The 12,086-nt window shown below is 48.4% G+C and overlaps 2 protein-coding genes across 2 annotated transcripts in view; both read left to right on the forward strand.

Annotated features, from left to right (window-relative positions):
* The first annotated feature begins 1,489 nt into the window (after nucleotides 1-1,489).
* On the forward strand, nucleotides 1,490-9,207 carry MTMR11 (myotubularin related protein 11). The gene is given in 18 exon segments (XM_069090128.1): nucleotides 1,490-1,822; nucleotides 1,825-1,880; nucleotides 2,299-2,389; nucleotides 2,802-2,923; nucleotides 3,188-3,248; nucleotides 3,444-3,586; nucleotides 4,206-4,284; nucleotides 4,452-4,587; nucleotides 4,821-4,908; nucleotides 5,037-5,125; nucleotides 5,225-5,349; nucleotides 5,620-5,680; nucleotides 5,960-6,030; nucleotides 6,469-6,635; nucleotides 6,862-7,035; nucleotides 7,390-7,572; nucleotides 7,903-8,196; nucleotides 8,539-9,207. Coding segments are annotated over 18 exon segments (2,103 nt in total). The 5' UTR covers nucleotides 1,490-1,803; the 3' UTR covers nucleotides 8,683-9,207.
* A 2,604-nt stretch (nucleotides 9,208-11,811) lies between these two features.
* SF3B4 (splicing factor 3b subunit 4) overlaps nucleotides 11,812-12,086 on the forward strand; it is a 3,226-nt gene continuing 2,951 nt past the window's right edge. Inside the window, exon 1 of the mRNA XM_069090129.1 lies at nucleotides 11,812-11,932. Coding sequence (XP_068946230.1) covers nucleotides 11,899-11,932 — 34 coding nt within the window. The 5' untranslated portion in view covers nucleotides 11,812-11,898. The remainder of the gene's footprint in view (nucleotides 11,933-12,086) is intronic.

The raw sequence follows: 12,086 nt of genomic DNA on the forward strand, positions 1-12,086 counted from the left end.
TTCTGTGCTTATATCTGGGTCTGTGACTCATCAAATGACTCACCGAGCCCCCCCCCCCCCTTCTCTGCTCAGATGTGGCCTGAGAAGGACAGGGAAAGTGGGAATAGCTGGGGACTGGGGGGAGAGTAGCATTGTCTTCAGGGTTCCAACAGCCAGACTTATCTTGTGAGCAGGTAAAAATCACCAGACTCAGTGCTGCTATTCACTACTCCCTGGTTTGTTTTCTTTCCATTTCTGACCAGAAGCTAATCTTACTGTTTTACTTTCCTCCTCTTTACCATGAACACCTTGGTCTTGTATTCCTCTCTACTCCCCTCTTTCTTTGCCTTGATCTTCCCCCAATAAGTGTAGAGACACGGTAAGAGAAGAGCCTTGGGAGGATGGAAGGGTATGAGAGACACGCAAGAATCTGATGCTTTTATTTTCATGGATACCTTGGAGAAACCCCCTCTCACTGCCTCCTCACTCCCAGATTTGAGGGCCGTAGCTAGTGCACACCAGAATTTGTGAAGGTGTGGAGTCAATACCAGACTACTTGTCTCAGGCTCCCTAATTGCTTCAGGATTTCCACAACTGCAGCCAAGTCAGAAAGCATAACATTTAAGGTCAAAGCTAGAAAAGAGGAGGGGTGAGGTGGCATGGAAAAACCCGGGACTCTAGAGTCCCTGTTCCCCAACTTGGCTTAATTGTTTCTAGGAACACAAAATAAAATGGCCACTCATTTAAATTTCATTTTGCATCTTATTTTTTTATGTTCATTTTGGATCTACGTGCCTGTTTTTCTCCAGTGACCTCCACCCCTCCAATTCCCCACCCCAGAGCCTGTCCCGAGGGACTTTGCCAAGTTGTATGGAGAGGTTTCCTGGCCCTTAGCCCACACTGCCCACAACATGAATCATTGATTGTGGGGGTATCCGATGTTCAGAGTTGGGAGGGAGAGAAAGGGAGGTGTCGGAAGACTGCTTTAGTTCCCAATTGGCTGCAGGCTACTGGTAAAGGGAGACCCAGGGGGAGGGACAGTTTGTCCCACACGTGAGTTTGTGTTTTATCTCCTTGGCTCAGTCCTTACCTCCCCAACAACTAAAAAGCACAGAGTCGGGATATATTCCTTTTTCTCTCTGCCCTAGCCTCCCTTGATATCTCATCATTATGTCTCTGAGTGTGATGGGAAATCTCCAGGGGCCCAATTTCTTTTCCCCACCTATAGCATCTTCTTGTAAGATTTGAGGGAAAGAAGGATGTCTTATTTTTCTTCTTCCCATAAAAAGGGCGACTACTTCAGCACACGGAGTTACACAGAGATACACACAAAAAATTGTGCATCAAGGAGGAGCCCAGATTTAGCGAGACACCTTCCCCCTGACCCAAATTATAAGCGTTCATGCAATTCTGTTCCTCTGTGCTAATCAGTAGAAAGTGGACTGGAGAACTCTTCACACAGACTCATGCACACCCCCAAATTTACTTTCCCAGCCTACTCTCTTAAAACCCTTTTCCAAACTCGTCTCCAATTGTGTGTATTCCCCTTTAAGGGGCAGGGCATCTCATTTCCACCCTACCCCCCCAATCTCCGGAGTAGTCTGAAGTTTCCAGAGGACCCTGAGTTGCCCCCCAACCAAAGCTCTCTCTCCCCTACCCCAGGAAAGAACTCTGTCTAAAACCTCTTTTTGGCCTTGCCCCCTCACCACCCCCAGTCCCCATCTCTTCCCTTCCCTAGGACTCAACCTTCTTTCAGTTGGGCCAAGACTTCCCTGAGTCTCCCTACACCCCCCCTTCCCCCTCCCCATCCCTCAGTTCCCCTGAATGGAGCCAGGGAGATGTGGTGGGGGGGCCGGGGCCGGAGCTTCAACATTCCCCCACAGAAGGAGCCGGAGATGGGGGTAAGAAGAAGGGGAGCTTCAGGGGGGCGGCTGGGCGGCTGGGGTGGGAACTGTGAAATGGAGGGTGTATCTGACTTCGGGATAAGTCCGGTCTAACTGTTGCTGGATTTCTCAATGTCTCGGTATTTCTTCCGAGTCTCAAGTTCACTTTTTCATTACCCATTAACTAGTTCTTCCCCTATCCTGCCCCACCCCAGACCTGTCTTCCTTGATCACATCTAGACCTCAGTTTCCCTTGAGTATTTAATATTGACTTGGAAAAGAGCTGGCTGTTGTACCCTTCTCCCATATCTTGTGTATGCCGCCCCACACCGACGCCCCAACTGGGAGATAGGGGAGATGGGCGGGGGGTGGTGGTGGGGGTGGTGGTGGTGGTGGGTAAGATCTGGAATTAACTATAAATGAACTTTTTTTTCAGCTCTTACGCTCAAAGTCCATGCAGGTGAGTGTGATGGAAGAGCCAAGGAGTCCACAGACCAGCAGTTGCCCAGCCCTTCGATGCCTTCCAGGTACTGAGGACCCTTCAATACCCCTGACTCTGGGCAATGCCCTAGAACTTCAATCTTCTCTAAGCTTCCTCTCTTCAGGGTCTTCATCCCACTGTGATTCCCCCAGCATAGACCTTCCTACCTTATAGACCATCCACTTCTCTGTTCAGAGCTACTGTAAGCTTGGGCTCACCTAGAAGATGGTGGGCATCTATGAAGTGATGACCTTTCCTCTAACCCCCTGTTGTGGTTTGGTTTGTGTTTTTCAAAGAGCTCAGAGTAGGGGAAGAAACTAATTCTTCTCTCAGCCTTCTTTTTGGTCTTGTAGAGGGGAAAAAGGTTGTGGTTTAGGGTAGATGGAAGGAGATTTGTTGAGAAGGGAATAATTTTCCCCTGCATGACTCATCTTCCCCCCCTTCTCCTTTCCAATAAGGGGAACAGGTATTGGCCTGGGCACCAGGAGTGAGAAGGGGGCTAGAACCCGAATTGCCTGGAACCCTGATATGTACCAACCAGAGAGTGTTGTTCCGTCCCCAAGGCTGGCAAGGGAGGCAGGTGAGGAGGGAAGAAAATTGAAGGAGATTGGTGGGGTAAAGTAGGAAGGGGAAGTAAGAAGGGTTAATAAAGCCTGTTTGGGAGAGGGTGGGGTGGGAAGCCTTCTCTTGCTGGGGTAATTTTCAGGGTGTCTGTCCCGGAGGACCAGACGTGCCCTGGGTAGGGGAGTATCTGGGGAAAACCATAGGATCGTAGATTTAAAGTTGGAAAGGGAGTCAGAAAAATGTCATTTTACAACTCCCCTGCTTTATTCTTCTCCCTTAGGACTCTATACTGAGCAGTGACTATGATTTTGCTCTCAGCAACATTGGACGGTTGGAAGCTGGTAATTGAAAAAAGTGGACTGTTTTAGAAGCTGGGTGAGAGGATGCAGCTGGAGGTGTGGGAGACCCCTCTCTCCATACTTCCCCTGTATGAGTGGGATGGATGGGCTGGAAGAGTTCCCCTCAAGTAGGAGGGAAACAGAGGGCCCCCTGTTTCTTGGTTATAATATTTAATGACCCTTAACCCTTGACTTCAGTAAGTGGCCTAGGCAGGCCCCAGATCCTTCGTCCAGGGTCTCTGCTGAAGTTCATGCCTGATGAAATTCTAATTCATGGACGAGACTTCCGACTTCTAAGAGTTGGCTTTGGAGAGGGGGGACTGGAGCCTCTCGCCTTTAGGGTAAGACACCCCATCTCCAAAAGGACCCATATGACTCATTCCTTCCCTGTTACTCCCTCTGTACTCCCTTGACCAGGCGACTCCATAAAATTTCCTTTAGGATAACAATAATTATTATTATTTTTAAAATAGTTAGCATTTACATAGAGCTTTATGGTTTGCAAAGCGTTCTCCATGTGATTCCATTTGATCCCTAATGGGAATCTCTTTTAATTGTACTGTAGACCAGCATTTCTTAACTTTTTTGTGTGTGTTAATGGAGCCTTTTGGTCCCTTCTTCAGATAAGGTGTTTTTTTTTTTTAATTCATATTTAAAGGAAACAAAGACTTGCAGTTGGAAGTTAGTGAAAATGAAGATAATTTTTTCCCATCCAGCTCATGAACCCTCTGAAATATGTGGGGGTCCATGGACCCCAGGTTAAGAACTGCTCTTGTACACCATAGATCCTCTCAAATCTGCCTGCCTTTGTAACCATTCTTTCTATGACTTATCAGCTCACAGTTCTACAGAGACTGTTCTTTTTATTCTGATAAGAAATGGAGAGAAACATAAATCCTATTCCCTTCTATTCCCCCCTCTGATCTGAGCCAAAGGGGTGGGGTGTCATTTCTTCCACAGGTGGCCATGGCTATTATCCAGGCTAGAGCCCAGAACAGTCAAGCCCAACAGTATGAAGGAATGACTCTGAGCAAAGCTTGTGAGTGGAAGATCTTTGGGAGGGGATGGAGAGTGATCTGGGGGTAGGACAGAGGAAAGGAAAGAAGCTGAGGGAATCAGGAAGGTAGAAGCCTAGGTGGTTGGGGTCTAGTCTGGCTGGAGACAAAGGGTGAGGTTACCAGTACTTCTCTTTCTCCCTTTCTCTAGGTTGTGGCCTGGGCTCCAGTGTGCCACCTGTTCCCCTCTTAGAGACCCCTGAGGACTGGGAGGCTGAACGGAAAAAGCATGGGGCCAGAGGCTGGAGGGTCAGCACAGTAAATGAGAGGTTCGATGTATCTACCAGGTGAATCCAACACTCTCACATCTCTATCTTCTAGTAGGCATGCTTAGCAAATCCTTCCAACCTAAGGCTAAACATTCAACATGGCTCCTGGAGATACCTTCATGGTACCCCCTAACCCATTATTCCCTTAAACCTGACACTCCTCTAGGATTACCTTCCCCTCCAATTATAGACATCATTGCCATACTATGAGGTCATTGAGCCAAGCAGTGATACCACCTTCAATTCCACAGTCTCCCTCGATACTTCTGGGTCCCTAGACGGACACTGGACAGTGAAGTCAGAAAGGCATTTGGTCACTTCCATCAGGGCCGTGGACCGGTCAGTGTGGGGATCAGGGTCAGGGAAGAGGGTTTGGGGTCCTTTGGGACAAGTGGGAAGAGGAAGCAAGGAGTTTCTCTTCCCCATAATGACCTGTCTGAGACTGGAGTCCACCCCACCATTTACAGCGCCTATCCTGGCATCACCCTGGAGGCAGTGATCTTCTCCGCTCTGGTGGTTTTTATGAAGCCAGTGATCCTAATGGGGAGGATATCAGGTAAAGGAGAGGTTTGAGGGGAGGAATCTGATTGGGAGTCAGGGGACAGCCAAGACCCTTACGCTTCTTTGTTCCCCTCCCTCTTCTTTGCACCCACAGGGCAGTGGAGTTATTACTTCAGGCCGGGCATTCGGATATTGTCCTGGTGGACACTACGGATGAGCTACCCAGCCTTGCAGATATCCAGCTTGCCCACTTGAGGCTTCGTGCCCTCTGCCTTCCTGGTAAGGTTGACTTCAAACTCATGACTCCTAGACCTACTGATTCTTTTGTCTACTTTGGATTAGTGGCCATTGCCCCACTGATCTATTGACCCTTTGACCTATTAGAAGGATGGGCTCATTTCAGTGGGATCCTGAAGACCTGCTTATTCTTTCTGACTCTGATGACTGATTCTGTGCTTCCTTAACCCTTTGAATCTAATTTCTTGAGCCTTGAATCCCAAACTCTCAACTTTCCTGACCTTCCCTATTCCTCTGACTCTTCTCAACCAGATGCAGCTGATGAAAAATGGCTTTCAGCTCTGGAGGGAACAAGGTGGCTGGACCATGTCAGGTGATCATCCCCTTCCTATAGTCTGCTTACCTGCATACCTTGCTTCAGCCTTCCATTAACCTGGACCCCCTCCATGGTCTTCCATGAGCTCCTCCAGACTCCCTCCAGACTTAACTACTTTCTTCTTCCTGGAAGCAGCTATATGTTTTAGCTTTGATGGCAGAAAAAGATGACAAAATGCTAAAGTTAGCTTCCTACCTTTACCATGATGATCAGCAGATGACCTTTCTCACCCCTAGACCTTGTCATTCACCCTTTACCACACTCTCTTCTTATCAGGTCCTGTCTCCGAAAGGCCAGTGACATCTCTGTGCTAGTGACCTCCAGGGTCCGATCTGTAGTCCTTCAAGGTAAATCCCCAGATTGTCCCTGCTCTTCCCCTGCCTCTGTGTCTCTGGGCCACAAGATTGGAGTCTTTCCAGGGAAGGTGATGCAGAAGTCCATTTGTTCTCTCCCATGTTCAGTTCTCTTCTGTCCAATAACTTTGAAGATATTCTTGAGATCTCTTCTCCCTTCTCTATCAGTCTCAGTTGGGCATAAGGAAGGACAACAGGAAAGCAGCAAGAACAATTGAAATCTCTCAAGCTCTCTCAATCCTTACTCACTCTTCACGTCACCCACTTCCATATCTGTTTCTTCATTTTATCCTGATTTGTTTTTCTCCTTTCCTCCTTCTCACTCCTTTCAGTTGCATCCATTTCCTTTAATCTTTTTAATGTCCTTTCTGTTCTTTCTATCCAGGCCTCTTGATCCCCACACTTTACTAAATCTCCCTTTTTACCTCCCAGAACAAGGTGACCGTGACCTCAATGGCCTCCTCTCTTCACTTGTCCAGCTGCTCTCGGCCCCCAGAGCTCGGACCCTGCATGGCCTCCAGACCATTGTCCAGCGAGAGTGGGTGGCAGCTGGACACCCCTTTCTGACCCGTCTAGGAGGGTCTGGGGGAAGTGAGGAGGTGAGAGGGAATTGGGTGATATTGAGAAGGTGAGGGGATGGTGAAGTTGATTTGGATCGACTAGAGAGATCAAGGGAAGGGGTATGGAGGGCCTTGGAAGAGTGTTAAACAGGGAGGGTAAGAAGAAGTCTGGAGTCTCAGAGCCCTACAACACTCCCTGTTTACCTTTAAATCCTCATCAGCAGTCCCTAATGAGACCCTTTAACTTTCAATTCCCCGACTCCAGGCCCCAGTGTTCCTTCTTTTCCTTGACTGCCTCTGGCAGCTGGTTCATCAGTTTCCAGCAGAGTTTGAATTCTCAGAGTTCTTCCTCCTGGCCCTTCATGATAGTGTCAGGGTTCCTGATAATCCCACCTTCCTGAGAGACACCCCCTGGGAAAGGGCAAAGCAGAGTGGACAGGTTAGTGATTCCCTCTTTCTTTGTTTTTCCTGGGCTATTCTTGCTGAGTTTTAATCATGAAGTTTTTTGTTGGGTGCTAAGAAAATGAGAAGAGGGTAAAAAGTAAGGGAAGATACCTGGTCAGTGACTTCATGATCTTTGTTAGAATCCTCTAGTCACTGAGATTCCAAGATCTCTGTTTTTTTGGGGGTGGGTGGGGGTGTTGGGGGTATGTGTATGTGTGTGTGTGTGTGTGTGTGTGTGTGTGTGTGTGTGTGTAGGTATTGCTTTATAATACTACTACCCCTCTGATCTGAGAGGATGATAGAGTTTTCGAGGCCTACCTAGTCATCTTTGTTTTTTTTCTCTACCCAGTTTGGCTCCTATACCCAAGTCTATACGCCAGGATCCCCTCAGTCTCTAGTTGGAGAGCTTGGCCCCAGACCACTGACCGTCTGGGACTGGGGTCTTCGATATAGCCACCAGCAGATACTTCAATTCTATAACCCTTGTTATGAACCACAGCACCACTCACATTCTTATCCCCCTAAAGAACAGGTAAGTCTCATTGTAATGGGAGAGAGAGAATTAGGAGGGTGGGGAAGAAACAGTGTCTTGAGCTTTTGCACTTGACTGTCCTGGCTCCAAGAGTCCCCAAGGGGCAGGCTCTCTAGAAGGAGATGAGAGGCAGTTCGGTTGTCTTCTTCCTTTTCTCAAGTTTCTTCCCACCCAGCCTATGAAGGAGCCACCCCTAATTCAATATTCCCTCCATTTGTCCTTCTGAAGTTTTGGCCCATGGGGAGGGTAGATGAGGCTATCATAGAGAGATGCTGAAACTCCAGAAGGACTGAATGCTTGGTAGTGAGCTGACTCCCCACTTCCCTGTAGCCAACTCCAGTGACCCCTGGCCCTCCACGATCCATGTTCCTCTTCTCTCGGGGAACTCTGACCCCATTGAACCAGCTCTGTCCTTGGCGGGATGGTTTTTCCTCACTGATGTCCTCATCACGATGGCTCCTTCGACACAACACATCCTCTGATAGCCTGGCTGACCAGGAGTGGGGACTCCCTCCTCACTGGGGGCCCACCCCTTTGCCTCCGGGACTTCTGCTGCCTGGATTCCTAGGGCCCCAGATCAGACTCTGGAGACGCTGCTACCTAAGAGGGCGACCTGAGGTCCAGGTAGGGCTGGTATACAAAGGCAGGAATGTGAGGTGGCAAGTGGAGGCCAAGAGAAGGAAATTTAGCAGGGCAGGGGGGTGGTTAAGACATTAATCAACAAGTATTTATGTTACTTCCTTTCTGTGTGTCAGGCATAGGGGAGACAAAGGTAAAAACTGAAGCATCCTTTCAAGGAGCAAGCATTGAATGTAAGATATTTGTTATAATGCTGAAACAGTGTGGTGAAATCTGGAACTGCAAGGGGAATTGGAGGAAATAGTAGATACAGTGAAGGCACCAAGTGGGTGGGGTGGCCATACAAATCTACAGTGACATCTTTTTTTGCCCTCTTCTCTCCTTCAGACGGGTCTGTCAGCCCCAACAGTCTCTGGACTCTTGGATGAACTGGCCCAGCTCCAGGAGTTGCTGAGGACGTGGTCCCCAGGAGCATCACCTGGGACTCAGAAGAGCAAAGACCCAGAGACCCCCCTGTCTCCATCCCGATGAGATGTCTGGCCCTCCTTAGGATTGTAGGTTTTTTGATCTGCCAGATCTTCCCTTTGACTTAACCTCCACCCTCCTAATTTCTCCAATCACCAAACAAGCTTAATAAGATTTAACCAGCTGTTCGGGCCCTTCCCCCCTTAGAGATCTAGTCTTATTTTAAAATGGGCTAGCTGGCTGTTTGGTGCATTGGGAAGCACATAGGACTGGGGCTCCAGAGAGCCGGGTGTTCTTGTCCTGTCTCTGACTCTGTGCCACCTTGAGCAAAGCACTTTGCTTGACCTCATTTCCTTAATCTGTAAAATATTATATGTACAGGGTGTCCCAAAAGTCTGGTTTAAGCTTTAACAGCTTAAATCTGCAGTAAGACATTTAGGATAGTGTGTGTGTGTGTGTGTTTGTGTGGAACTATCTCATTATTTAGGATCTTAACCCTTCTTTACTCCTTTGTGTGTTATGGTTGTACAGTATCTGAAGTGGAGATTCTGTTTGTGACTCTCATCAACATGGCTCCCACAGACCTAGACCTACTCCTAATTTTTGTTCTTCCTGCCTTTCTATTTCTTAATTTCTTCTTTTCTTCACAGCTTTCTATGGAAATAGAATGAAGAAGGGAGAGGAAAAAAAGGGAATAGCTTTTACTATGTGTTGGGTATTGGGCTAAGTGCTTTTCATAAACGTAATCTCATTTGATTTTCACAATAACCCTGCACAGTAGATGCTATTTTTATCCTAATTTTACATTTGAGGTAATGGAGTTTAAGTGACTTGCCCAGGGTCACACAGCTAGTGTTTGAGGCCACATTTGAAATCAGGCCTCTCATACTCCAGGCCTAGCCCTCTATAGCCTCTGAATGGGATTGGGAGAGACTCTACCACTTCCAAATATAGATAATTTTGTAGTGACATTTTATTTACAGAAACCATCAATGAACAGTATTTATACAAGCTATGGATTTTGCTTCTGAGAAGAGAAATGTGGGACTAAGTGCTAGGATAAAGTTGGGAAAATGGGAACAGAAAATCTTGTATTGTGGGAATGATAGGTGGGCACAGGCATCTTCATCCAACTGACTGATCATTCATTACCCAACACCCAATATCAGTTTCAGGGTAAATAAAGCAATAAGGAGAAGGGACCAAGTGAGAATTACAGTGGGGCCCAATTACAGGGGGGTTCTTGTACAAAGTTAGTAAATGTCCTATATTAGACTTTTCTGTGGCTTTTCAAGGCCTACTGTGGAAGAGTTCCAATTGTGTTGGAGGTCAGGCTAGGGCCAAAGACCAAACTCTGTGAAGGAAGCTAAAATCTGAATTCTTAGAAGTTCCAGTCTTAGGCTTGCTACAAGTTCAGAAGTTCATGGGAGGTATTATGGGACCAAATCTTTTATTGAGGATAACAAAGAGAAAAGGGGATGGTTCTGGATTGAATAACAAGGAGTATACTCCTTAAATCCCAATTTGTGGTCACTTGCTTTGTCATAATTTGATGCAAATGTGATACACACTTGGGAACTTGAGGGAATCAAACCAGATTTTTAGTGGAATAGTTTAGTGTTTTGTCCCTTATGTCCTTCCTTCCTCAAGACATTTTCCCCAGTTATTAATCTTGGTGCCTTCTTTCTGAGTCTACGCCTAATTTATCCTGTATATATCTTGTTTATACACAGTTGCATGTGGTCTCCCCATTAGATCAGGAAGCCCTAGAGAACAGGGACTGATTTTTGCCTTTCTGTGTGTCCTCAGCCTGCCTGGCACATAGGTGTTCCATAAATGCTAGCCAACTGGTCACATACAAGCAATGAATATGCTAATATGCTCAATGTGCATGTGATGTAGCAATGCCCATACTTTCCAAAACTGTACTCCAGCATCCAGGGAGGAAGCCTAATTGAGGGTAGGGAATGTGTATGGCACCTACTATGTGCTAGGCACTGTGCTAAGGGCTTTACAGACATTAGCTAATTCTGATCTTCTTCACCAGAGACTGGTGAAGTAGATGCTGTTATTCCCATTTTATAGTTTCAGGAAACTGAGGCACGGAGATTGTGACTTGCCCAAAGTCACATAGGGAGTAAGTATCTGAGGCTGGATTTGAGTTCAGTTCTTCTTGACTCTAGACCCATTGCTCTGTCCACTGCAACCCTGCTGGCTCAAGGGATCCTTGCAGGACATCTATGAGCTGGACCAGATTCAGGTGGTTCAGCATCTGTCCCAAGAAGGAGGCCAGGCATTGAATCTCAGCATCTTGTACGATCAATGCCCCTTAGCCCATCTTTCACAGCTGGCATTCTGAGTGCTGGGATGCCAGGCTGGGGTAAGGGCTGGAGCTGTACGGGTGGAGAGCACAGCTAATACCAGTAGGTGGTGGGGTTGGCCTCGATAGATTGGGAGCCAGGTGGGTGGTGGCAACAGCAGCAGCTCCAGCAGCAGCAGCAGCTCCAGCTGGGAGGCCACGTGACACTTAGGGTCTGCGGTTTTTCCGTAAAGCTGTCAACTTTAGGGCCCTTTCCAGGTTACTAAACCTCCCTGGGCCTCAGTTTACTCAGCTGTAGACTTGAGGGGAGGTTGGGCTGGATGGCCCCTATGCCCTTTCCAGCTCCACATACCCCCTTTGTCCCTCGAATTTGCGTCACCCCTCCAAACTCTGGTTTGGGGTCAGAAACGCGCCCCACTGTTGCTATGGCAACTTTTCGGCACCTCCATGTTAAGAGGAAAGGGAACCTTTCGACATCAGTGAGCAAGGAACCACTTCCCAAGGGCCTGATCACGTTTGACCTTGATTTGGGGGTCGACCTCATACCGCTGTTTCGGGGTGAGGGGAGGGAGACTAAGTTAAACTGTGGAGGTCAGACTGTCAAGATCATGTGATTAGTCATTTTGAGAAATAAAGTTTGATGACCTTAAGGTTTCTGTTGTTTATGGTCGGGGCTGGGAGTGGGGGAAGAGAGCCGTTATTTATCCCCTTCCTGAAATCACGTGAAGGAGGCCTCTGACTGGCCCTTCCGCCCAGACACTACGTGACTGACTCCCAGCACCCCCTCAGGCTGTCCGCGCCAGCTCAGCCAACATGGCTGCTCACGTCTGGAGCTTCCAAGATGGCCGCTGCTGCGTCTAGCGCCTGTCTTCCTCCGGCAGCCCCGCCCCTACCAGTGCCCCGGAAGCGGAAGCGCTCTCGGTGCGGAGCCGCTGCCTGGAGACGGCGGGAGCACATTCAGTATGGCGGCGGGGCCCATCTCCGAACGGAATCAGGGTGAGCGGTGACGAGGCGGGAAGCCGGGAGTCGCGGCCCCACGGGCCCGAGCACGGCTCGCCGAGGGCGTCCGGGGTTGGGGAAGAAGCGTCGCCGCGTTGGGGAGGCCCAGTGGCCTCCGCGATCCCCTGGCAGAGCTTGTCGGGGGGGGGGG

The sequence above is a fragment of the Petaurus breviceps genome, unplaced genomic scaffold (genome assembly GCF_028583685.1).
Source record: "Petaurus breviceps papuanus isolate PSGF00001 unplaced genomic scaffold, PetGlider_PUasm1.0 186, whole genome shotgun sequence".
NCBI classification, from domain to species: Eukaryota; Metazoa; Chordata; class Mammalia; order Diprotodontia; family Petauridae; genus Petaurus; species Petaurus breviceps.